Source organism: Argentina silus, assembly GCF_951799395.1.
Source record: "Argentina silus genome assembly, chromosome: 11".
Taxonomy (NCBI): Eukaryota; Metazoa; Chordata; class Actinopteri; order Argentiniformes; family Argentinidae; genus Argentina; species Argentina silus.
Genome location: NC_139665.1, coordinates 14,912,226 through 14,939,481, shown reverse-complemented (window position 1 = coordinate 14,939,481; position 27,256 = coordinate 14,912,226). Strand labels below are relative to the sequence as shown.

The 27,256-nt window shown below is 46.8% G+C and overlaps 1 protein-coding gene across 4 annotated transcripts; it reads left to right on the top strand.

Annotated features, from left to right (window-relative positions):
• Positions 1-3,235: 3,235 nt before the first annotated feature.
• septin7a (septin 7a) lies at positions 3,236-26,547 on the top strand. 4 transcript variants are annotated; one of them, XM_083680647.1, is made up of 14 exons: positions 3,236-3,332; positions 7,390-7,496; positions 15,894-15,994; positions 16,269-16,403; positions 17,848-17,965; positions 18,493-18,585; positions 19,565-19,661; positions 21,755-21,806; positions 21,966-22,091; positions 23,138-23,158; positions 24,193-24,328; positions 24,570-24,715; positions 25,124-25,163; positions 26,072-26,547. In XM_083680647.1, the coding sequence occupies exons 1-13, from the start codon at positions 3,323-3,325 to the stop codon at positions 25,158-25,160; spliced, it is 1,179 nt and encodes a 392-aa protein (XP_083536773.1). In that variant the 5' UTR covers positions 3,236-3,322; the 3' UTR covers positions 25,161-25,163; positions 26,072-26,547. The 4 variants fall into 4 exon arrangements, with proteins under 4 accessions (XP_083536773.1, XP_083536772.1, XP_083536771.1 ...); XM_083680646.1 differs by having other exon boundaries at positions 25,676-26,547; XM_083680645.1 differs by having other exon boundaries at positions 25,124-26,547.
• The last annotated feature ends 709 nt before the right edge of the window (positions 26,548-27,256 follow it).

Genomic DNA, 27,256 nt, shown 5'->3' with positions numbered 1-27,256 from the left:
ATCCCTCCAACACAGGAAGCCTTGGGGAGAGGTCTGAGGGCTATTAGCCAGTAGGACTCCTCAGCAGCGGGGCCAGCTATCTGTCAGAGCCAGAGCTGTGTGTTGGGGCGGCTGATCTGATGACTGGATGATGTATTGTCTCTTAGTTTCTCACATTAAAGAGAAGCCACAGGGTATTCAAGACTGTTTCTTTTTTTTCTTTTTTTAAATATGTTTTTAGGGCATTTCTGCTTTATTGGGATAGAGACAGTAGAGATTGACAGGAAGAATGGGAGAGAGGAGGGATGACATGCAAGATAGGTCGTAATCGAACCAGGAATCTTGCGGTTACGTGGTAAGCGCATTAGTGTGCTACGCCACTAAGCGCCCCCACTATTTCATGTTGTAGTACGTGAATTGACTATGAATTGAATCACTGTTTTACCTCATTCCGCCGTGAAATCCCTTGTTTCCAGCGGCAACTTTTGAAGCAGCAGTACTGTTAAGTTTTGCTTTCATTTTGTTTACAGTGCCCATGGCGTTGGGCGGCGTTGGGCCACATGGAATCCACGTGGGTACACACCCCACTGCGGGCACTGTGGACACACAACGGGGACCCGTTTCTGCTCATTAGCGCCACATTTAGAACTGTTGGCTGAAATTATACAAATTATCCTGTAGCATCACTTTAATTTATGCCAGGGCCCACAAACACATCTGAAATAGGAAGTTTGTGAGGGAACTTTAGTCCTCCAAAGATAACACTCTGAAGTGGTATGTGTCTACTTTGTTCTCCCCTGTGGTTGAACAGTGTGTTTATTGAGAAAGTACGAGGTATTATTTTTTGTCTGATGTGCCACTTCACCCGTTCTTCCCAGTATATATGGTCCCAGCGGGACTCGAACCCACAACCTAATTGTCTACTAACTGAGCCACAGAGGACCACAAATGCATTTGCACTGTATGCTTAGTATTGATCATCATAGGAATGTGTAATGTACACTCACCAAGAACTTTATTAGGAACACCTGTACACCTTCTCATGGTGGAGGTGGTGTAATGGTGTGGGGAATGTTTTCTTGGCACACTTTGTGCCTGTTAATACCAATCAATCATCGCCTGATTGCCACAGCCTATTTGAGTATTGTTGCTGACAATGTGCATCCCTTCATGGCCACAATTTACCCATCTTCTAATGGCTACTTCCAGCATGATAATGCACCATGTCACAAAGCAAAAGTCGTCTCATACTGGTTTCATGAACATGACAATGAGTTCATTGTTCTTCAGTGGCCTTCCCAGTCACCCGATCTGAATCCAATAGAACACCTTTGGGATGTGGTAGAATGGGAGATTCACAGCTTGAAAGTGCACCTGAAAAAACTGCAGGAATTGCGTGATGCAATCATGTCATCATGGATCAGAATCTCAAAGGAATGTTTCCAACATCTTGTGGAATCAATGCCACGAAGAATTGAGGCTGAGAACAAAGGGAGGCCCTACCCAGTATTAGTATAGTGTTCCTAATAAAGTGATCAGTGAGTGTATGTACATCATAGAGGCACTGCTTTTAATGTATCAGACCTGGCAACTATCCAGCGTTAATGATGAACAGGCATGGTTTGCTGTTAGTCTTAAATGCTTTTCTATGAGTACAAACTCTGTGTGTGTGTGTGTGTGTGTGTGTGTGTGTGTGTGTCACCACCACAATATAATTGACACAGCAAGGCAATCAGATGAGTTTCTTGTCTACACGCTGACTTCACACTTTTCTGATTTATTTAGGATTTGCACACACACACAATAACAAATGGAAGACAAAATGAAAAGGAAAGGTGAATTGTGCAGGGCTTGTCAAGAAGCCTCCCCTAAAAAGTAACAGAATAATAAATAAAAAAAAAGAAGATGTATATAATATTAATAATAAAATTAAACAAAACGTTATGGTATTGTTGGCTAGTCTAAAATGTGCATTGTGAGACAGAAGTTAAAAATGTTCACGAAAACAAGAATGTTTGATTAAATGAAAGTAAAAGAATATGAAAGGCATCAATTGAAAAGGTTGCTCCAAGAGATATATCTTTATGTTTTGTTTTTTTAACGCATTGACTGTTACAAGTCCTGAAATAGGCAGTATGGTGATTGGAGGAGGATCTTGTGAGGTAAACTTGTTTGTTGAACTGAAACTTGTGAAAGCTGATAGATAGCAGACATTACTCTTGTAAGGGCTGCTATCCTATTCAGGGAAAGACCCATTCTGTAAGATCTTTCATGTCAATTTACTGGCAGAGAGAGGCCTGTAAAATAAGCTGAGGCTACAAACCAGTTTTCCAGACTCATGATCTGTCTCAGTGTTTTATGCCCTTTTCTTATTAAAAGAAAGATATCTGAGACATTTATGGGGTTAAGATTACAAATAGCTCAATGAATCATGGGTGGTAATCCTTCCCTTCATATAGAATGAAGAGACTGAACAAAAATGTCTTCCATCCTGTCGTTTTGTTGGATGCTTGTATGAAAGTGTTATGAAAATACATAAGCAGGTAAATGGCTACATAGGGTTCGATGTATCCAAGCTACTTAACTTGCAGGCCTACCTCAACCATCATGCATTGTATTCAGTCTGACTGAACGGTATATTTCTGTAGTCATGGTGGTGCTTGCACATGGAAACGGCGTCGACACAGTCAGATTAACAGGAGTTATAGCCGTCTGAATCTTACTTATGTTATTAGGCTCTCTAGGGCATGAATCTATTTGACAGAAGACCGATTGTGGACTCCTGTGACTGAACTAATGGATTTTATGTTTGTTTGTTTTCCATGTGTCGATGCTGCTTCTTCATCTTGGGGGGGCTGTTTATCATTCTACCCCTGCCTCTCTATCCACCAATGGGACCTGGTTGCTCTCCAAAACAGCTGTAAGTAACGAATGTGCCTAATTAGGGTATTCCACCATACTGCAGGCTACGTACTAACTTGACGGGGCTAAGTGTTAAGATTAGAAATAGGAATTCAGTCAAGTGTGTTTTGTGCATTGTCTTTGTTTTCTTGTTTGTCAGAATTGAGCCATTTTGAAATGGCTGTTTGGTTAAGCCCTACCTGTCAATATAGTTGTAGTCGTTTGAGTGGCCGGTGATGTTACAGCTGCAGTAGCAATAGGTTGACATGGAGGGACTGTCTGTTGTTTTGACTTGTTAATCGTCTGACAGTTGGGAAAAGCATTAACTCTGTTTCGTCTTGGTCTACAGCAACCGAAGAACCTGGAGGGTTATGTGGGCTTTGCCAATCTTCCCAACCAAGTGTACCGAAAGTCTGTGAAGAGAGGCTTCGAGTTCACTCTCATGGTCGTGGGTGAGTAGATCTTTGCAGGCCATTTTTTTTGTCCTCCTTTTTTAAGACCCAAAAGACAAAAAGGGTATTCTTCTGGGGAAAACCAAAAGATGGGGATTTTACTGTCCCATAAAACTACTGTTTGTGTATTATTGTATGAACCAATGAAATATGCATGAAAATAGCGGTTAGAGAGGGTCTGAATAATGTGGACACATCTGCACAAAAATGTGGGTATGTGTACCCTCCTACCATACACATTCATGTGTCCAGAAGTATTACATTTCACAGGAACGTCATGACAGAGCACTGGCAGCTGGCTGCAGAAATGCATTAGCGATGGTTTCTGAAGAGTAGGATAACTTGCACGTAGAGCGGGATTCTGAGAAACCATATTTAAAACAAATGTGCTTCCCATTCAGTGATGGAGACAGACATGGTTCTTTCCCCCGCTGTGTGTGTGTGTGTGTGTGTGTGTGTGTGTGTGTGTGTGTGTGTGTGTGTGTGTGTGTGTGTGTGTGTGTGTGTGTGTGTGTGTGTGTGTGTGTGTGTGTGTGTGTGTGTGTGTGTGTGTGTGTGTCTTTTGGATTGTGGGTGGGAGATTTCCTGTAATTCCATTCATGCAGCCAGAGATGGGAGCCTGAACAGCTGAAGAGAGAGAAGGCAGGCAGCCATTTATCCCGCCATTCTGTGCTTCCAAAAGTCCTGCCCAAAAGGTACCTGTGCAGGAAGTGGCAGTGAACACCCCTGTGAGGTCACTTCCTGTCCCCTGGCCCTCCGGGGAGTAGCAGGAGGAGGGGGAAGCGTTTGGCATTCCAGTCCCTGTGTGTCTGAGTTCAGCATTCATGTGGTCCCGCCTTGGAGTTTCCCCCCTCTGCTCCTTTCAGGAAAGAGGCTGTTAGAGCTGTTATAGGGACTGTTTGTCTGCAGTATGTAATTACAATTGCAGGGTAATTGGGGCAGTTGAGCCCATGTCATGCTGCAAACAAATCCAACCACACATAGTGTGTGTGTCTGTCTGTCTGTCTGTCTGTCTGTCTGTCTGTCTGTCTGTCTGTCTGTCTGTCTACTTCTTAGCCAATAACTTGTGTGCCGTGTATCTGTTTGCAATGGGAAGCCTTGATGTTTCCAAAGCTCTCAGACCTGGTTGTTGGCAGACTAGTGAAAGTGGGCCACAGACGTTTGCCGGTGAAAGTCCATATTTGGCAGTGATTTACACATTTGCAAGGATCAATCTGGGTCTTGGATACCGCAGCCTGGGTTCATTGTGCTTGGCCCCAGTTGATACAAATAGTTTATAATGCATTCGGTTTTATACCTCTTGGAATGAATGGCCCCACATAAACAAGTAGGCTTGAAGGAATTCAGGGATTTGACACAGGCTATCTTTGGAGGAAATTGATGGCTTTCGCAGATGTTTATGGAGACCTTTGTCATGTGTTAGACTTGTTAAGTTTTATTGTCTTTTTTGCCCCTTTTGAAGAGAAAATCCCCTTCGACGGCACACATCATTCGAGACGTCGTGCCCAGAAGGTGAAATACAGTAAAAGCACAATGATTACCTCAGACTCTGCAGACTTTTCCCCCACCAAAGAACAGACCAAGACCGCTTTTAATTTCACCAGAGTATTTTTGCCCCATGTCTGTGTGTCAGTGGAAGCAGCGTCAAATGAATTAACATGAAACCGTCTCCCTCCCTCTGCAATCCAAGCTTTTCCTGCTTCCCCTACACCAGCCCCTTTCCTTGCATGCAGTGGGAAGTTCCTTTTGAATAAGCCCCCATGGTTTACACAGCTGCTGGAAATTTCCTTTAAAGGAAGTGTGCTGGCCGTTGACCGAGCCGGCGAGCCCAGGGCAGGCAGGCGGGCGGGCTGGGCTGAGCGGCCACACTCTGGGCTGAGCGGACACGCTCTGGTGGCAGGGGGAGTAGTGACTGCTGTCTGGGCGAGGCCCTGTCCAAGTCACTACGCTAGTCAACTAGTATGCAACACCCTCACAGGAAGGGCTGCCACATCATGTGAAGTGCACTGCTGCTTACCGTGAACACCCTACTGAGTTCATGCATTGTATTGGGAGTCTCTATTAGTGCGACACAATGATTGCCTCAGCTTTAATGAGTGAGCACTTTTGGTATAATTTCCACCATAAGTGTACATGTTGATGTTCAGGTTAGTTATGAGAGCATGTTGCGTAAGAGGTGTTTGGTCCCTTTGTGGTTTACCCCCGCTGCCCTCGAGGCCTATTTTCAGCCCTGATTCAAATTGTATTTGAAAACCAGTCAATTATTGACGCCAAAGTGCAATCGCCTACAATAGATTTTGCCTTTAGGCAATGCATTCAGTGTTTATTGAAGTGACTCAATAGAGAAAGATTCACCAAGCTTCCAGTACAGTCAATCTCACAGATGTGTAGAGTAGTGTACAGCATCCAAAGCTATGCAGGTTTAGATGTCCTGAACATTTCATTTCTTATCCCAACAAGTTGGCTAATGTTTAGTTTTAGTTTGTCAGTTAAAAGACATATCGTTAGCATAGTTCGAAGCACCGTCCCTGTTGTGTGTTTAGTTAGCATAGCATGCACTTCTGGAAGGGTAGCACGGGTCCTAAATGCTCTCCTGATCTCCGTCCACCTCCATGCTCAGTGTATAAGATCCACAGAAAGGTATCCGATGGCCCTGCAGGGCTCCAGTGGTCTGGCCTCTCTCCTCTGCAAACAAGAAACCCATTTCTCTTAGCCAGCTTTAGTATCACCTCCCTGCTCCTCTCCCCACCCAGAGAGAGATGTGCTGTGTTCTGGCTCCTGTCTCCTCATCGTCCAGAGCTCAGCTCCCCCCCGACCCCCCCCCGCCACCGTCCATGTGGTACTCAGTCTGGGCCAGGGTCTGGTTCTGGTTCTGGATGGGCTTCACAGAGACACACAGAACAGTGCATCCCACTGTATCCGCTCGGGCCTGCCCTTCTGTCAACTTTTTATAGTTTCCTTAATTCAAGCTGACATGTTTAAGACGAGCATTTTTCACCCGCTGTTTTCACAAGACCACAGTCCCCCCCCCAGCCCCTGTCCTCCCCATTCTCCACCAGCCTTCAATGGGGGAAGTAAATCCCTTTATTCGTTTATGAAGGAACGCATAGATGATATCCACATTTCTTCTCATACAGACCAGCTAACGACCACTGAAACATTTCCGTTGTCAATGTGAGGTCACTGTGGCTCTGGCCCCTCGGAAAATATTTATGATTTTTTAAAGAGTGTGTGTTGAGAGAGCCTCTTATTTAGAGGGAGGAGGGAGAGAGCCCCTTTTGTGTGGTGTTTTAAAGGTCAGGAGAAAACCCAGTGTGAGCGCGCTCAGTGCCAGGCCCACATGCGCCCGCCCCTTTCCCCTCACACTGCTTCCTTTGTTCCCGCTCCTCATTGGCCCTCACTCTTCACAGTTGCTATGCTGGTGATGGTGCTGGGGTACTCTCCACATGAGGAGGCACCTGGGATTGTTCTCTTGGGAGCAAAAAAAACTGTCAATGTCTCATAATGTAGCCTATACTGGAATTAATATACTTCTGTGGATACGCCTCATTTCAGTTGGACGTGTCTCATTTCAGTCATGTTCCCGGCCCTTAGACGAGGTTGACTTTATACTATTCATTCCCCCCCCCCACGAGCCTCACTGTGCCTTATTTTACATGTACTCCACTCTGGCAGTCTGCAAGAGCTGTACATTTCCACTAGAATTTTTTAAAGTTCTAAGTTTAGTAAAAGTTAGGCCTAAATGAGGTTAACTTTAGTAGAAGTTAGGCAGGCAGGCAGACAAGAAAAGAATTAGAGAGGAAAGATATTCAGCCCTTAGCTGTGCAGCCTCCCTTCATCCCATGTCACCTCAGAGGGGCTCCGATGGATTGATTTCCTGTTGTTGAAAACATTTTGAATCTCAAACATTTAAAGAATTCTAAACATCTGCAGGGCCTTTGGAATTTGGAGGTCGTGTCACGTTGATGTGTCTCAGTCTGCTGTGAAAACAAGGATTTAGAAAACAAGTATAGCATGAAATACACCTTGAAATAAATCTCTCTCTCCTTTTCCTCAGGGGAGTCTGGGCTGGGGAAGTCAACGCTGATCAACTCCCTCTTTCTGACGGACCTGTATTCTCCTGAATACCCTGGCCCTTCCCACAGAATTAAGAAGACCGTACAGGTAAAGAATGATCTATGCAATACTAATCTGTCTGTCTGTCTGTCTGTCTGTCTTTCTCTCTCTCTCTCTCTGTCTGTCTGTCTCTCTAGGAATACACACTATCACACACATCCTCTTTTCACTCTAATCTAGCAGATGAATATGTTCACCCCTCCCCTACAGGATGTGACAAAGAGGATAAATATTTCAGCTCAACAGCCTTGTAAAAAGAAAGTAGTTTCCTCTCTCTGTTGCTTTAGGTGCATGGGACTAGGTAAAGTGTCTCCTCTGTACACATGAACCCTATTTTGGCCACAAATGGCCCTTGATTGTCTATCAGAATTTCCAGCACTCTGCCAGGTCAGCATTTTATAAACGCAAGAAAGACCTTAAAGGAATTCACCAATTCTACTTGCTTTTTATTTTTTTTGTTGCCATTTCTCTCTGCTGCAGTATCTATTTCACTGGTGCTCTCCTCTGAAATACCTTCGCCCTGACATTGGCCAGATTGACTGTCAGTGCTTGAGGCTATAGCAAGAAACCCAGGTGTGCCCTGATTGTTTTCCCTCTTGTTTTGAGTCTTTGACATCACAGTCCACCTTGAAACACTCTGGGATGTTTTGTTGGTGAGATGGCTCATAACCTGTTACCACCCCTGTGTAAGACAATACAACCAGTTCATCTGCTTAAACCAAAAAAAAAAGTAAAGTTCACAGATCGACCAAGCCTCGTCCGTCACCAGCTAATGTCTCCTGGCAGGAGCAGTCCCACCTCTGCCGTTTACAGAGCACCGTTGGCTAATTGCGCCTGACCTGAGCGTGAACCTCAGAGCATGACTCTTGTTTGTGAAATGTTTTCCTCTCTAGACAGAGCTCCCCGTTGCTTATTTGTGTAGCACACAGTTTTCTCAGTCAATGAATAGTCACTAGTCACCCATGGCTACCCTCCTGTAATTTGTAGGACGTTGTGGTAGGAACAAATTGCAAACTTGAGCACAACCAAAGCAGTAGCATTGACTAGCTACCCTCAGAAATTTCAAAAAACAGTGGTTTTCAGTTTCTATGGTATTAGTGGTGGTAGTGTTATCGTATGAGAGTTTTGATTTTGTTCCTACTTTTACTTTTCTCCACTGGATGACCCTGTCACGGCATTCGGAGGATTAATCTGTGGATTCAATTGGCCGACCGGGCTGGTGTTGTTGTAAGAGGGTCGTTTTAGCCTGATAGAGATGTCAAATGGATGCCTCGCTGTGTGAGGTGCCTGATCTGTTCACACAACTCTGGCCCCCTCATGAGCAGTCAGGAGGGTTGAGACTGAAGGAGATCACCACCCCTGACTCCAGATCCCTCCTCTTCCCTCAGGGAAGCGTCCTCAGTGTTTAATCAAGCCTGAACCCCTTGCCTTAGAGAGCCACAGGTCTGGTGTAGGGCCTGCAGTGGGAACTAGGCACTGACTCACGCTGAGAGAGTGAAGCCCAAGTGTAGCAGAGAGCTCCCACGTGTGGCTGGGCTGTCTCCTCTCCTGCTCCGAGTTCCAAGAGGAAGCCTGGGCCTGGGCCTGGGCCTGCACATGTAGGCTGGACCTGTCACATTGATTTGTGGATGAGAAAAAAGAGGAGAGTTGGACAAGGAGGATGAGAAGGAGGTGGATTTGATTATGACATTGTCAAATTGGAGCACATTGGAGCTCAGATGGAAGTGGTGAAGAGTGAGAAGTTAGCGGTGTGTGTGTGTGTGTGTGTGTGTGTGCGTTCTGGGTAGGCTTGTGAGTGCCTCTCTGAATGAGTGTGCAGTCATGTTTTGTATTTGGGTTAGCCTCACTAAGTCACTCCGTTTTAAAAGAGAGTCTGATGGTGCACCCGTCAGAAAGTGCTGATGGGAGGTGGTGCATCTGGCGAATTTCACCATCGACACACAGATTCTACTGACACATAGAGAGGCGTGCTTCAGATGGAGGGAGGGGATTTCAACCAGATGAGGAGGGTCACTGCATGTAATTCAGACGGAGCCTACACAGAGAGAAACGTTTCCTGGGGTGTGGACTTTATCCAGATCTGTTTGTAGCTAACAACTTCCACACGAGTGCATCTCACGTGGATGAGAGTCATTTACAAGCGTCTGAGTACACTGTCGGTATGTGGTGATCGTACGAGTTTACGAGTGTGTGATGATGTGAGAGTAAATGCATTTGTGTGTGTGAGCGTTGGAATCTTCCTGCGTAGTATATTGTGACATTTGTGTTTGCAGGTCAAATGTGTGAATAAGCTGAGTGAGAGGCTAGACTGTGTGTGTGTGTGTGTGTGTGTGTGTGTGTGTGTGTGTGTGCGTGTGCGTGTGCGTGTGCGCGTGCGCGTGCGCGTGCGCGTGCGCGTGCGCGTGCGCGTGTGCGTGTGTGTGGTGTGATAGGTTAGTAAAATATGTGCCAGTGTGTGAGTTAAGCTAGTGAAAGGTGTCTGTATATAGTGTGTTAGGTTAGTGAATTATGTGTGTGTGTGCGTGCGTGCGTGTGTGTGAACACAGGGGCCTGGGCCAGGGTTGTGAGGACGCTGACAGTAGAGGATTTGGCTGTGATGGACTCCTTGGCTAGTGGTGGCAGAGTATCCTGCCAAGGCTTCATGCCTCGGAATATCTCTCTGCACCACAATATTTAAACTTTGCTCAATAGGTGTGCTAATGTAAGCACTGGAGAGACTATGGCTGGGTCACTACTACTACTACTACTACTACTACTACTCGTACTTCTACGTCTTTTCGATGGGGGGGCCTTCGGCAGCCTTCTGATAATAAACAAATTGCCTCCTTCTCGGTTACTGACATTCCCAAATATTTCAATATTCCTTTTATTCCATATTCCAACATTTTTCTAACAAATGTGTAGGCGAACCGCTAACCAGTAACACCCATCGGTGTCTCGCCACATTTCAACACCACCACAGACACTCGAGGGCTGAGAGAGCTGGGTTGTCTCTCACTGATCGCCCAGGAGAGTCCAGGGTTTACATTTGAGCCTAAAGTCAAGTTAAGAGGATTGCAAAAAAGAAAAGAAAAAAGAAAAGGAGTCTCCGATTCTGCTTGGGTTGCAGGCAGCTGCCTGAATGAGTCTACCAGCAAAGCCAGACAGACGCTGAAGGGTCCTGCCGTCTGATTTGGCTGCCTGTCGAAGGCTTCTCATTCACTCTCGTTGTTTTAATGTGTCAAGTCTGGCTGCGAGGGCCGTTCCTAGCATTGAAAGCAATAAACAGACTGAGATGTTTTTGTCTGGGGGACGGCCATACGCGAGACGAGCCCGGCGCTCCAAACAGACAGCTTCCTGTGGCGATTGAGAGGGAGATAAAACACAAACTGTCTTTTATCAGTGCTCAGCTGTACTCCTCTCCCCCTCTCCTCCCCCTCGTCAGAGACTGACACGTCCTCAGAAATACTATGACAACACCACCCTCTGTCCTGATGACTGATCCTTATTCGATTCGAGTCTTGCCTAGCTTAAAAGGTTGCTCAATAGGACTTGTTATTGTCGCGTCTAATGTTGTGTGCAGGGAGGTAAGGATGCAGGAAACCGCAGGGGAACATGCATGTGTAAGTAGTGCTGTAATTATCATCGTTATGTCATTTGGCTTGCATGCCTATCCAGGGCGTCAGTCAGGTGGTAGAGGCGTGGAGCCCAGCGCCAGCTTTCGGGGCCAGGCTCCCACACGGCTACTGTAAGCTGGACACTGATAGCTGTGGAATTCTGGGATGTTGAGTCATTTGACTACCCGCTTGTTTTGGGCTTTGTTGTTGTTGCACAAGTCAAATATTCTGTTGTTGTTGGTGCAGAAGTAGAAGTTTCTGTTGTTGTTGTTGTTGTTGGTGCAGCCATAGAAGTTTCTGTTGTTGTTGGTGCAGAAGTAGAAGTTTCTATCGTTGTTGGTGCAGAAGTAGAAGTTTCTATCGTTGTTGGTGCAGAAGTAGAAGTTTTATTGTTGTTGGTGTAGAAGTTTCTGTTGTTGGTGCAGACGTAGCCTACGTCTGTCCTGAGTCTCTAAGGTTTCTGGTAGGCTAATTCATTACCCTCCCACAGACAGAGATGGTTCTCCTTCATCACCTTGCCAGTCATTTCACACACAGCTCCTAGAATGGCTCTTAGAAGTTCAGACACCTAGACCCTCGACAGTATTACCTCCTGCAGGCCCACTGCCCTGCCATTCTAGGTAGAGGAAGTAGAAGCCGTAACAGGAAGTAAAAAAAGTGCCAGACAGACGCGTGGTTGACTTCGACCATGTCACGAAGACACGGCTGGATGGTCGCCATGGTAGCATGGGCTGGTGCCGCCCTCAGCGCCTGGTCGTTGTGCTGTGATTGCTCTGGGTCGTCTTAGTTACCGTCACCGAGGCCTCAATGATAGCTCTGCCTTTCTGGTTTCACAGCATGGCTGTCTGACAGTGTAATGGTTTGGCTCCCTAGGGCTGCATGTCACCACACGCCCGTGGTGTGCCCAGCGCCGGTTCATCTGTGCCACTTAAAGTGTGTGTGTGTGTGTGTGTGTGTGTCGTTCACAATGCGCCAATGTGTTTACCTACACATTACACATCTTAAGCTCTTATTAAAAATGTAAATGAGTGTGCGTGTGTGTGTGTGTGTGTGCACTACACAGCACCATATAATCCACAACCCTCCCCCCTCTTTCTCTCGTTTGTTGTTATGTACTGGTTGAGTGGTCTTGTCCTGTTAGGGAATTAATGACTTCTTCCACGGAGATGGTTTAAAGGCTTCGCAAACATCTCTCCGCGAAGAGCGACCTGCATGCATAGCTGTGCTTTATTGACCTCCTTTTGAAGCATGAAAGTGATTTCAGTCTCTGTGAATCCCTGCCAACAGAAACGTGCGTTTGTGTGTGTGCGTGTGTCTGTGTGTGTCTGTGTCTGTGTCTGTGTGTGTGTCTGTGTGTGTGTGTGTGTGTGTGTGTGTGTGTGTGTGTGTGTGTGTGCGTGCGCCTCTCCCCTCTCTGCCTGTGATTGTGCGGTGTTGAGTTTAGCTAACAGTACAGTAGTACAGCTGAATGCGGAGGGGCTTTCCTTGGACTTGTTCCCTGTGATCTGTGTCTCCTTTCAACACTGACTAAATCTCCATCTGCTTTCACCCCGCGCCAATGTGTTTACCTACGCATTACACATCTTAAGCTCTTAGTAAAAGTTTAAATTAGAGTGTGTGTGTGTGTGTGTGTGTCCGTCCGTCCGTGTAGTGTGCGTGGTTTCTCTGTGCTTCCTTTGGCTCAGATAGTGAACTTTATTACAGAGGATTCCTAGAGGCTCCTGATGAACTTGGCTGGGTAACAATCCCAGAGGAAGAGCAGGGAACTGTATGGCTGTGAGCTTGTTTATCCTAGTAGAGAGGGAGAGCAGAAGGAGGAGGAGGAGGGGAGAATGAATACAGTTCTCTTTTCTTTTCCTCACTCCGTCCAGGAACCACAGACTAATTACATTTTGAATAATTGTGGTCGCTTTTGTTTCCAAGTCGGGGCAGAGCAATGTGATGAAACCCAGTGGAATGCTCTCTGTAATGGAAACCAGTCCCGGCCGTCCATCCCAGAGTCAGCGGCATCAGGCCTGAACGGCATGGGATACTGGGTGATAATAACTTGGGTTAAATCAATGGTATTGGAGGGCCGGGGGGCAGAGAAGGGCAGGGTTGCACTCACTGTGTGGGGTCGGCAAGGGGAAGGTGATGAGGGTGAGGGTGATGGGTGTTTCAAGCAGGCTAGCGCTTTAGCGTACCATGCTAACATCTAGCAGCCCTAATGTCATCATGTGACACGGCTGAGCTAATCAGAGCAGAGCGGTGTGGTCCCAGTGTTGTTCCTCTTTCCTGTGAGCTCATTGTGGTCAGCCGCTTAAACAGGCATGTCTGTGGCCGCCTGACTCATCCTGTTGTGGAGTGGCGGGGGAGGGGGAGAGAGGGATAGATATAAGTGTCTGTTTTAAAGATTATTTTGAAGATGTCTAGGCAGCACTGATCTCTTCCTAGAACACTACTTCCATCTGTAACTCATTCCAGACAGGGAGTGTTTCTTACACTTCAGGAACAGTCAGTTGTTTTTGGTCCTCTGTGGCTCAGTTGGTAGAGCATGGCACTAACAACGCTTAGGTTGTGGGTTTGATTCCTGCTGGGACCATATATACATGAAATGTATGCACTCACTGCAATGGAAGTTGCTTTGGATAAAAGCGTTGGCTAAATGGCAATTATTATTATTATTATTATTATTTTTGCCACCTCAGAGAGTTACACTCTGCATCATGACTGGTGTGTCTGCCGTTCACGACAGAGCCGGGGAGAAGACCACCATTGGCTCGATGGCGAGGTGAAGATCTGTTTGATGATGTCGCCGGTATGATAACGGATCCTGCTTACGACAAAGCCATATAGCAGACAACAGACCGGTCCTTCTCTGATGGCGTTCACTGCTCTTCTGTGAATCTAGCCTCTAGGGTCAAGGGTCCCACACAGTAAAGGAGAAGCCCTTAGTGAAGTATCCTCCGGCCCAGACCAGACCAGACCTGGCCCACCTTCGCTAGGGAACAGCGTGTCGTCACGCTCCTGTCCCATAAAAGGTCTGCTCACATTCCTGCACTGATTGATTGATTGATTGAGCGACTCCCGCCTCCTCCATGGATTTACAGCTTGAAAATTACGTTTTTCAACCATGCTATTTTTTCTCTCTCTCTCTCCTCCCCGCCAGTTTTCCCGCAGTTGGTAGTTAAACGACAGAAAGGAGCATACTGCGGTCCTCACTCGAGCTCTCCGTAGCTTATCATCAGTGTTTTCAAAACATGTCTTAGAACTCATGACCTTTCCTCTGTAAGAGAGAGAGAACGGTTTAGAGAACGATGGATCTTCTGCATCAAGCATGGAAGAATATATAGAATAAATGAAGCACCAAGTCTGTGCTGACTTCATGCTGGCGGTTGTAGTCTTGGAGATGTATTTTTAAGTCATTCTCTTTTCTTTTTCATGTCGTCTTTTTTTTTTTCATGTAGTCACGTAGTTGCTGGCCCAGAGAGGACAGGACACAGATGAAAGGATAACGAGAAACAAGTGATTAAAAAAAAAAAAAAAAGGTAGAACAAGTGTTAGTGTTGAATGTTGGGACAGGTGAGATTCTAACACCTGCTGTCTCCTGTGTCCTTTCTCCACACCCAGCCGTTTTAAATTGTCTCATTAGTGGGCTGGCCCACAGAGGCCTCAGCCTGTTAAACCAGCTGTGTGTCATTTCACCCACCCAAACAAACAGCCTCACCTCAGCCTGGCCAGAAACGCCTCGTTTAGGACCAACAACACTCATCCCTTTACCAGCTGCTCACAAAATAGACTTTCTCTCTCTCTCTCTCTCTCTCGCACTTGTTGTTTCTCTTTTATTCCCTCTTTCTCTTTTTTCTTCCTCAGTGGTCTAAAAAAGCTCCAGGGCGTTCCTCTTGTGTGAGGCGAGCCTGTCTGCTGAGATGTGCTGTGCAGTGGGATATGTGGGATAGCCACAGTGGGGCAGTGTGTGTGTGTGTGTGTTGGGGGGGGCAGGGGGAGGCCCGGCCCGGCCCGGCAGAGAGCAGCCAGAATCTAGCCTCAGACCACGGGCATTACTGTGGTGCTGCCTAAGTGAAAGGTGATGGCTCAGTTTAGCTGGGGTTAGGCTCGACTGTGGCCTGCTCTGCTCTGGAAAGGAGCTGCCTTCTCTAAATGGTACATAGCATCTACACAGCCTGTCACTCTCCCTTTAAGACCTCATCTAATCAAGTTAAAGAAACGATGGTTAGGGTTAGATCCCATTAGAGCGCGATCTAGTAGACTTATTGCATAGTGAGTTACAGCATATTTGCGGTGCTGTGTTTACCCCATGCTTGGGGTTTGTCTACAACTGTCTGCCAAGCAGAGCTGACTTGAACTCTCGCACTGCTCTGTGTCAGCTGAAGTTATCACTCACCCGAGCACATGGAAATGGTTTCAATCTCCGGCTGAACAAGGCAGGACAACAACATGGTGCAGGCCCTGATATGGACCTCCTGACTGATTGAATCAGAAGTGCGGCTCATCTGCTGATCACGAGGGCTGGACCCCATGCTGATTAGAGCTCATCTCCTGGCCTGCTGAGACGCTGAAGAGGAGAGAGAGGCCCTGTGCTGTGATGTGTGTACCAGCCAGGTTGGCCATGTTTGACTGCTCTCTCTCTCTCTGGGACTGGGTCAGAAGTCCTCCTCAAATCCTAAGGCTAGCAAGCTGCCTTAAATTAGTGTGTCTGCATGTCTCGGGTGTGTTCCTACCAAGCATCATTTTGACTCTGTCGTGTTTTGGGGGAATTTGTTGATTCAGCTCACTATAGTACCATGCTAAAGTGCTGCACAGTAGACTGTGTCCTCAAGAGATGTGTATGTCCCCAACTGTCCTTCAGGTGGAGCAATCCAAGGTGCTCGTAAAGGAGGGAGGAGTCCAGCTTCTGCTCACCATAGTCGACACCCCAGGGTTCGGGGATGCAGTGGACAATAGTAACTGGTGAGTTTGGCTGACTGACTGGCTGACTGGCTGGCTGGCTGGCTGGCTGGCTGGCTGGCTGGCTGGCTGGCTGGCTGACTGAGTATAGTTTACTAGTAACAACACACTCCAAAACAAACCCATATGGTCTAGTACTAATACCTGGTTTGACTGACTGACTGACTGACTGGCTGACTGACCTACTGACTGTAATGGATACATCTGGATGTGTACCTTTTATATGTGTATATTGAGACACACTGAGCCTGACAGTGAGTTATTGTCTTTGCCCTAGCTGGCAGCCGGTCATCGATCACATTGACAGTAAGTTTGAGGATTACCTCAACTCAGAATCCCGGGTGAACAGACGCCAGATGCCTGACAGCAGAGTGCACTCCTGTCTCTACTTCATCGCCCCCTCTGGACATGGGTAGGTACTGCATCTGCATTGGCCGCCAATGCTGAATGAACTCATCTTGTCATGTCTTCAATAATTGCCTGTCTTTCCTCAATCATTTAAAACTTGAGTTTCTTCCAGAGACCTGTTCAATCAATCAATCAATCAATTGACAAATCCAATTTATTTGTACAGCGCTTTTTACATAGACAAATGTCTCACAGCTGTTCACAGCTTGGCTGACCTCGAGGGCATTCATCATCACAAGGAAAATACAAGTAACAAAACTATGTGTAACACTGTTTACATGTTGTCATTCCTCCTCCCTCCTCCCTCCTCCCTAGTCCCTGGCCTTGGGTCAAGCTGTCCAGCCTGGTTCAGCTCCCTCCCTGCTCCCCTGCTGGCGCTGTCTTGAGGCAGGACAAACATTTGTCTAATCTGTCCTGGGCTCACTGTGTTGGAGTCTCCCTTTCTCTCTCTCCTCTCTCTCTCTCTCTCCCCGTCTTGACTGGTCCGTACTCTTCTCTGCTCTCCTCTCCTGCCAGCACACACAGCTGTTCCCTACACTGTCCCTGCTGTTCCCGACACTGGGCTGCTCTGTGCTCCCCACAACAAAAGGCCATTTGACGGGCCAGTGCTCCTGAGCTGCTCGGCCCTGAGCGTCTCTGTGCCTCTCTGACCGAGCCCTTGTTCTGCCCCCTGTGTGTCTGCCAGGCTGCACTCATCCATCAGGATAAACACCGTATGCCACCTTTCACAGCAACATCTGGCTGTCCCTCTGTCTCCACGGGACTCTCCAAATACTGCCCGTCAACAAGGAGGAAGGGAGAGGGGGGGAGAGAGAGAGACGTATTACCCTCTGTTGATGTTAGGGTATACAGATTCAAAGTGTTTATTATCAAATGCACAGTAGAAAACATGTTTCCCTGTACAATAAAATTCTTGCTTTATGTAATAACACTATCTAAACCTAAAGACAGACCAGAGGCAATTGTACAGAACAGTACAATCTGATACGTGGCATATTTCTGGTGTTCCTGGATGGAATCTTGCTTAGACACCCCCGATATCCTGTTTTACAAACAGACTGGTGACCATACAAAATACCTATCATCATGACATATGTTTAATGGAGAGGCGTTGTTTAAGCCCACAGAACAGAGAAGAATCCCAGCTTCACTCTGAGATTTACTGTGTTGTTCTGGACGCTCCAGATGTGAAGCGTCAGCAGTGCTGCCACTGAAGCGTCGTTTCCTCTCCGCAATCCCCCCTTTTCAGCCAAGAGGTCGGCCAAGCTGTGAAACTGGACCTTCCCGGGCCAGCCTGGTATAGAGCCAGCAAGCTGAGCCTGGTCCCCCAAGAACCCCTCTGTTAAATTAAAGGCACTTGTTGAAACCCAAAACCTCTCTTTCTTCCTGTTCGCCTCTCTCTCTCTCTCTCTCTCTCTCTCTCTCTCTCTCTCTCCCTCTCTCCCCAGACTGAAGCCCCTTGATATTGAGTTCATGAAACGGTTACATGAAAAAGTGAACATCATCCCGCTCATCGCCAAAGCAGACACAATGACTCCTGAGGAGTGCCAACAGTTCAAGAAGCAGGTGTGTGTGTGTGTGTGATTGGGGGGGTTCTGTGTACATATCATGCCCTATGCGTGTATATATGGGTGACTGTCTGTTTATGGTTTGTTTGAAAGCGTGTCTTTCTTAGTATACAGATGTTGTGGCTCGAGTGTTAGTGACCTGTGCGCTGATGAGGGTATGTCAGTTATGTGTCGGATGGGAGGTACACACATGCAAGGGATCATTGATGGTGTGTGTGTGTCAAACAACATCAGCAGCACAAAGTGTGTGCTGAATAAGCAATAAGCAAACAGTTTCCTCATCCTGTGCATATTGACTGACCTTCAGTGTAAGCATCGATGTGTGTGTGTGTGTGTGTGTGTGTGTGTGTGTGTGTGTGTGTGTGTGTGTGTGTGTGTGTGTGTGTGTGTGTGTGTGCGCGCGCGCCTCGTTGCCCTAGATAGAGAGACAACCAGAGGCGGAGCAGGCTGCTAAAACAGTCTGTTCACCACATTAACCCTCACCTTTATTTATCTCTCTCTCTCTCTCTCTCTCTCTCTCTCTAGATCATGAGAGAAATCACCGAGCACAAAATCAAAATCTACGAGTTCCCAGAGACAGAGGACGAGGAGGAGATTAAGCTGGTCAAGAAGATTAAGGTTTGTGTTCCCCAGAGATGGAGCATTCAATATTGTATTGTATTGTAAACCTTTTGTATTGTAAACCTTGAAGCCAGAACAGCAGTGTTCTAGCCTGGTTGGACCAGCTAGCCAGAGTCAGAGTGGTTAACCTTGAACAGAGGCAGAACTAGGTCAGATTATCACATGTCCTCCTCTGGCCCATCGAGCTCTGCAGTTGTAATACACACACACACACATATACATACATACATACATACATATACATACACACACACACTCTCTCTCTCTCTCACATACAACAGTACACACACACTCATTGCCACAAACAATAAATACATACACACAGCAGTGCCTGAAGCACTGCTCCCAGTGCCTGAACTGTCGCTACCATTAGAGCTTTGTTCAAGGTCCTGTCACGCGCTGCTTTATCTATCAGTTGGTTTTCCAGGCCGTTCAAAAAAGAGAAACATTGTTAACACTAGAACCTCCACTGGCACCCACAGAGGTCATGTCACAGTTTAGATTGAAATAACTCTGCTGTTGTGAAGCCTCCGGTAATGCGCTCCACATTTGACCTCAGGTTTAAATACTTTTTCACTGTTTTATTTATACAAAAGAAAACAATTACTCACTCGTACCTTATTCAATGTAGACATAAAATGAATGCAATTGTGTTTTTTTATACTACTATTTTTTTACAGTATGTACAGTCACACCAATTATGTCCGTCAATGTATGTAGCTCTTTAAAATACAAAATGTGGTATTGTAATGATTCCGACGTCCTGCCTAAACACAAAACAGCACATTATTTTTGCATGTTATTGATCTAATTCAGTGATGACACTAAAAAAAACAAAAACAAATTCTCTGCAGATTACATGGAGTCTGGCATTGTTTCAGACGTGTGTGTGTGTCTCCATGCACAGCCTTGTGTAACAGGTTATTTGTGTCCGCCGTGTGTCAGCTGTGTTTCACTTGTGTCCCCGTCTCTGCAGGATCGCTTACCTCTGGCCGTCGTCGGTAGCAACACCATCATCGAGGTCAACGGAAAACGTGTGCGAGGGAGGCAGTACCCCTGGGGCGTGGCCGAAGGTGGGGGAGCAGAGGTCACGGATACTGGCCTGTCCGCAGTATTGATGGACCAAGAGAGCGTGTGCACACACCCACACACACACACCAACCCTTAGGGTGTTATTCTGTGTGTGTGTGTGTGTGTGTGTGTGTGTGTGTGTGTGTGTGTGTGTGTGTGTGTGTGTGTGTGTGTGTGTGTGTGTGTGTGTGTGTGTGTGTGTGTGTGTGTGTGTGTGTGTGTGTGTGTGTGTGTGTGTGTGTGTGTTGGGGGAAGTGCATCTACAGGTCATGTCACTCATAAATGCCAGTCCAGCTAGCCCCTGGGGGGTCTCTGTGTTTGGGTTTCCATCGGCGCTCTGCCCTGCACTAACTCAGATTCTCTAACATGTTTACTTTTGAAAAACAGTTTTTAAAAGTCCTTGGCATCGACATTATTCTCGCACCAGAGATCAGACTAGATTCAGGAGCCTCCTGTCCAACTGACATTGAGAGTTATGTTCTGTTATCTGGCTGACTTGACGTAATCTTCCCCCCTGAGGTGTGTGTGCATGCGTGTGAGTTCCTGTTTGACCAGTAACATCAGCTATCTCCTCATGACACAATGATCCGGGAATGTAAAACCACAAACTAGAATATTAGTTAATGTGCTATACAACTAGCATGGCACACCTTGCATGATTCCATGCCAATGTTTATTCAAGCAACCGAAAGCCAAGGGTAGTATGAAGTATCAAGATGTTTGTGTCTTTGAAGGCTCAGTGTTTGGAAGTATTCACCCAGGGTAATCACCCTGTTCCCACAAACACCTTTGGTAGCTCCCTCATAACTAGATTGAACGTGTTCGACTCACAGAACAGGCCTGTGTCCTGAGCAACCAGTCATTTGCAGACGTTTTCGACAGCACAGGATGTGACCAAATTGTCTTTGGTGTGAGACAGGAAGCTGCTGCAGCGCTGCTGCAAGACGCGCCATAGGCGCTTTTCTTCGTTTCCAAAACTCAGTGAACACCTTCGACGAAAGATGGCGCACGCAGGAATGTAGCGTGAGGGACGGATGCAAAGCTGCGAGAGAGGAATAGCTTTAGTTAAACACGTGTTCTCCAGGCGCCTGGGCTCTTCCTATTGAAACTCCTCCTGTGGAATTCACTTCTGCTTTTTCCCCCGTAGGATGAATCGCAGATGGTCAGAATGGCTTGATGAGTGAACATTTGACACGCATATCCTCTTTCCATGACTCTACCCCAATCTAATGAGGGAGGGGGCTGTAAATGTGTCTGAAGAGCCCCTTCACCAGTAGAATAGGACTGGTTTATGAAGCTTAGATTCCCCTCTTTGAACTGGGACTCACTGCTCGCTGCTGTGTAGATAAATCTCGCCTGGATGTCTCTGACATTATCTATACCTCCCTTTTATCTCTCCTTTGTGTGTGTGTCTGTGTCTGTGTCTGTGTGTGTGTCTGTGTCTGTGTGTGTATATACGTGTGTGCGTGCATCCAGATTAGAAAGTCACAGCCTTTGATCTGTGAGGGTTTATGTAAATGCTGTGTGAGAGTGAGGCTTTGAAGCTCTGATGGAGCGTTCAGTTCGATGGTGTGCCCCCTACTGAACAGACTTGTGAGGCTCCAACTGTACTGTGGCATCGCATGTTGTGTTACACGCCCAAGGGAGTTCAGATTTTGGAATGCCAAAAATGTTTCTGGCTCCATGTAAGTGTAAATATGGAGTGGGCGGGAGAGCGAGGGCAAGGCCACTTGTCAGCTATGCAACCCCTCCACGGCCGCAGACAGAAACCTCGGGGGGGGGGGTGAGAGACTATCTGTGTGTGTGTTTGTGAGCGTGGGAGAGAAGGCATGATGTCTAGCACCCCCTGCTGTTAGCTCCTGGTATGACACCCACCCAGGCGGCCCCTCCTCCGTCCCTCCCTGCTGCTCTCTGGAACCGTGCCCAGCCCAGCTCTCCCAGGCTCAGGGGGCTGTGTTAGGTCAGCTCCCTCTTTGACCGCTAAAAGCACAGGGAGCCTCTCCTGGGTCAGCTTTGGTTCTTCTTTTGGTTCTCTCTGTTTTTCTCCTCGCTGACCTGTCCCAATTTCTTTCACTCCCCCGCCCTCTCTCTGCAGTGGAGAACGGAGAACACTGCGACTTCACAATTCTGCGGAACATGCTCATCAGGTAAACGCACAACATAAACACCCCTTCCTCCCTCCCTCCCTCCCTCCTTCCTCTGATGTAAACTGCCGCATTCACAGCAGATGGCAGAAGGACATTGTGATGCCAGCGCCCTACTCACACACAGTGGCATTCTCTGATTGGTTCCCTGCTCTGTTCCAGAACCCACATGCAGGACCTGAAGGACGTGACCAACAACGTCCACTACGAGAACTACCGCAGCAGGAAGCTGGCCGCCGTCACCTACAACGGAGTGGACAATAACAAGAACAAGGGCCAGCTCACCAAGTGAGTGTTTTAGTTCAGTTCAGTCAGTCTCATCCAGCCAGCCAGCCAGCCAGTCAGTCAGTCAAGTCTTAGCCAGTCTCATCCAGCCAGCCAGCCAGCCAGTCAGTCAGTCAAGTCTTAGCCAGTCTCATCCAGCCAGCCAGCCAGTCAGTCAAGTCTCATCCAGCCAGCCAGTCAGTCAAGTCTTAGCCAGTCTCATCCAGCCAGCCAGCCAGTCAGTCAAGTCTCATCCAGCCAGCCAGTCAGTCAGTCTAAGCCAGTCTCATCCAGCCAGCCAGCCAGTCAGTCAAGTCTCATCCAGCCAGCCAGTCAGTCAGTCTAAGCCAGTCTCAGCCAGCCAGCCAGTCAAGTCTCAGCCAGTCAGTCACTTAGTCAGAAAAAACAGGCATTAGTACTGGACTGTATGGGTTTGTTGTGGCTTTCCATTTGTTACCAGTGAACTCTGGTCTGGTCCACTCCCTCAAAGCAGGTTACTAGATTGGGCCCCGCCTACGTGGTAATCTAGTACAGAAGGTAATTTGACCGGTGTAATCCCTGAGTGGTAGTGGCCAGAACTAGTGACAGAGGTCTATCTTATTTATGGTTTCCCTAAGATGGACACGTCAGAGGAGACAGTGAGGTTCATACTGTAGGTAAAAGGTCACTCCTGAAAGGTTAACTCCTCAACCGCAGGGCTGGCCTTCACACTCAAGCCAGTTAATGCTGTCCGGGAGGCTCACCCAGAGCGAAGAGCTAGTGACCCGACAGCCAGACACCCACTGACCCCCACAGAGCACTGCATGACCAGCACTAACACAGCCCACACCCCCACTCACAGCCCCCACCACGGGCTAGCGCTAACCCACCCAGGCCCCCCTTCTCCCTCACCCAACCCTGGAGCCACCACTAGGCTAACCCCCAGGCTGTCTGCCATGCACACACAGCCTTCCTTGAGCACATTAACCACCCATCACCTGTCATTATCTAACAGTTGCTCTCTAATGCATGGTATCATTACAGCATGATAAGTGTGTGTGTATGTGTGTGTATTGTCTGTTTTTTTTTAGATTTGACACAGGTGACGGCATGTAAGTGTCATTTCAGTTGTTCAAGTTGTCCTCTACGTTAGTTTTTTTTTTTTACCCCTTGCCTTGATCAGTTTTCTGTGCTACATAGAGATATCTCGTACACGGTTTTCTGTGCTACATGGAGATATCATACACAGCTTTCTGTGCTACATAGAGATATCTCATACACAGCTTTCTGTGCTACATAGAGATATCTCATACACAGCTTTCTGTGCTACATAGAGATATCTCATACACAGCTTTCTGTGCTACATAGAGATATCTCATACACAGCTTTCTGTGCTACATAGAGATATCTCATACACAGCTTTCTGTGCTACATAGAGATATCTCATACACAGCTTTCTGTGCTACATAGAGATATCTCATACACAGCTTTCTGTGCTGCTCTTTTTTTAGGTTAGAAGCCTCTTCAAGATCATTAAGTGGATAATATCTACAGCAATCTTGCGAATTGTCCAGATAACGTAATTGAGTCGTTGATGGTAGAATAGTGTCCCGTAGCTAAAGCCCTGTGTTAAGATCCAATGAGGACTGGTGATAAATCCTATTTGTTATCTGGTGATTAAGCCCTTGCCCACCCTGCCTGTTCCTAAAGCTTATTGGTGTTCACTAACCCAGCGATGGCTTGGCTTGCTAACACAGACGGGGCCGCCGTTTCCCTCTGTCCCTGACATGCTGAGCCTTCCTCTCCCCTACTCCTCCTCCTCCTCCTCCTCCTCCTCCTCCTCCTCCTCCTTCATCATACACAGCCATCTGTCCTCTGCTTGATCCTAGAAGGGAATTCCTATCCCTTCGCCCATAGTTTGAATGTGATGTCAAAAGACAGAACTGGCATCATTGAGAGAGTTGAGCTATGGGCTGGGGCTGGGTGCCAAGCTCCAGACTGATGTCTGTTTGTGTCTGTGTCTGTCTGTGTCTGTGTCTGTGTCTGTGTGTGTGTGTGTGTGTGTGTGTGTGTGTGTGTGTGTGTGTGTGTGTGTGTGTGTGTGTGTGTGTGTGTGTGTGTGTGTGTGTGTGTCTCGTGGCTGCAGGAGTCCTCTGGCGCAGATGGAGGAGGAGCGGAGAGAGCATGTGGCGAAGATGAAGAAGATGGAAATGGAAATGGAGCAGGTGTTCGAGATGAAGGTCAAGGAGAAAATCCAGAAGCTCAAAGACTCTGAGCAAGAGGTAAAGTCACCCACAATAGCCCTGCCTTTCAAATCAGACTAAACCTCAGACTAAAGTCTTTCAGAACTATGATTGGTTCTGTACTCTACTGCAGCTCACACACACTCCTAGAAATCCTCTATTATAGCTTACACATCCATTTGGGCTCTGATGAGCTGTTTAACCGATTGCTGTTGCTGTTGCGGTGGTGGTGGTGGTGTGTGCATACCTGACCCCTGGCTGTGTTCCTGTGTAACTGCAGCTGGCACGACGTCACGAGCAGATGAAGAAGAACCTGGAGGCTCAGCACAAGGAGCTGGAGGAGAAGAAACGTCAGCACGACGAGGAGAAGGCCGGCTGGGAGGCACAGCAGAGGCTGCTGGAGCAACAGAAACTCGACGCCTCCAGGTACAGAGCGACAAGCACAGCAACACATCACGTGGCATAGAACCTCCTCGACCCCGGTCTTAACACATTCAGTGCCGAGTGTGACTTTATTCGCCAGAAATGCATAAATGATGATGCTTCATTTTGTAGCCAATCAGAGTATTGTTGTGAGGTAAATACCACATAAAACACTTGGCACTCTTGGTGGTGAGTGTTCCGGAATGATTTGGCAGTTGGTGAGTTAAGAGCTAATAGAATATCGCTTTATTGTCCTATTTTGTAAACAGAAATGTGTCTCCTAAGACATCACGCACACTTGTAGAGAGCTGGGCAGGGTCATTCTGGTACAAACAGCTCCTTATTGAATGTTCTACCATTTTATTAAGATTTAAATCATTTCTTTCTCTCTCTCTCTCTCATGCCCTATAGGACCTTGGAAAAGAACAAAAAGAAGAAGATATTTTAGAAGGTATGGTAGGACCATGTAACAATGTACTAGTTGCCAATTTGCCAGCCTGGACAGTCAGTCTGTCTGTCAACCAATAACGTCACCCATTTGACCCGATACCACCGTCTGCATGTGTGAAGGCCAAAAGGGCAGCTCTGTCTGTGGACTGTGGGACTTTAACTGGAGGAGCAGGAGAGGGGTGTCCTTCTTTAGACTCACCGTCACAGACAGGCTCGCCCTGGAACATGCTCCACTATGTCCCCTTCTACTCCCTGTTCTCTCTCCCCCCCCAAGGCCCATCTTATCTATTGTTCCCCTAAGATGGACACGTTAGACGGTTGTACAATCATGTTTTGTGGTTCACTGTACACAAACATTCACACCAAAAGACACACAGAGACATGAACTGTTGATCCACGATGTCAAAAAGGAAAACCTGTTGTTGTTTTTGTTTTTTGTTGTTTTTTTTTGGAACCCAGAATACCCCAAGAATGTGTTCTTTTCTTCCAGTTAATTTCTTTTCCTGTTGGTAGGTTACCGTGGAGACTGCTTTTTTAACGCCAAATGACCAAACTAAGGCGTAGGCCTCTCACTTACTGCACATCGACAGACTGCATCAGTTAAAACATTACAGGCTGAAGCACACCTCAGGCGTTGTTTTTATAATTAAAAAAAAAAGAAAAATCTTTTTTTTTTTTTTTTTTTTTAGCAATTAGTTTTTGTTTTTTTTTCCTTCCCAAAATGTTATGCTCTTCCATCTATTGTAATTTAAATTATCTAGCCATGGACTGCAGTGTATAACTTCAGTCATGTAACGTTTCATTTCTTCTTTGGTTTTTTTTTCATCTGTTTTTAATTTTTATTTCTCTCTTATATATTGGCCCTGCTACAGTAATCGTTTGTTGTTCATTTTGTTTCATACATGTTAGGTCAGTGTTTCCCAATTCTGGTCTTGGAGGACACTCTGCAGGCTGTCATTAGAAAGGAAAAAGGAAAAGCCTTTTTAGAATTATTTTAATGTGAACTAACACGGTAAATAAAATGTTTATAAAAACCTAGTGGAGTTCTACCATTTGGTTAAGCTTTTTATGGCCTGATCAAATCTTCCAAACCCACCCACACAGTGTGCCCCTGGGACCAGGATTGGGAAACCCTGTTAGATGACGGTGGGGAGGGAAGCTGGACTGTTGCATGTGTTGTGCGGTAAAGCAGCTGTCAACTCCCCTGAGGGACTCCTCACCTGCCACTGAGTCTCCTGGACTCTGGATCAGCTAAACTCCCACCAAAGCTGGCCTCCCTCACATCACATTTAGCTCTGTTCATGTACTGCATCTCTGTATTTTTTATTTGTCTTTTGTTTTGTTTTTATTGTACAAAGTCACATAATAAACTTGTGATAATACAACCCTGTGTGGTTTAAATATTTTGGGAACAGGAAAGAATAAGTGTGAAGATACAGATGCAGAGATAATTGATTTTCCTTTGGATCCGTCATTCTTCAAAGATATTGTATCTATCATATTTCAACAGCAGGGGGCAGTAAGAACATCTAGTCATACTTACAGCAAGTAGTTTCTGCACTTGTTCACTACCCTTCATGAATTTAAAAGCATTGCATTGGTTGAAGTATGTGCCAAATAAAAGGGGAGATTCCACCATATATATCACCCCTCCATCCATTTAAATTCCCTGAGAGGGAAAGAATGAGTGTTCTTAGGGAGCAGGGGAGACAAGAGTCTATGGGAGATGAACCAGCTCCATCTGTGTGTCTGTGGCCCTTGACCACTCTGCACGTTGAACCTGAGGATAACCTTGTCATAATGAACTCTCAACCTGGACCACGGACTGCATCAGCTCCGATGAAGGCTGGTGGAGGTAGAAATGTGTGTTTGATACCATTCCTCATTCCGCTCCATGCTCCACGCTCTACCTGCCTCCCCAGATCAGCTCATGGGAGTGTTGGAAGTTATCTGAGAGGCCTTTTACCTACTGCTCAGCTGACCCACTGTGATCTTCTACAACTCTCACACAGTGCCCCTGACACATCGCAGACACTCTTATCTTGCTCCAGCTCTGTAGCGAAATAAAACATGCTTATTAAGCAAAAATGGCAC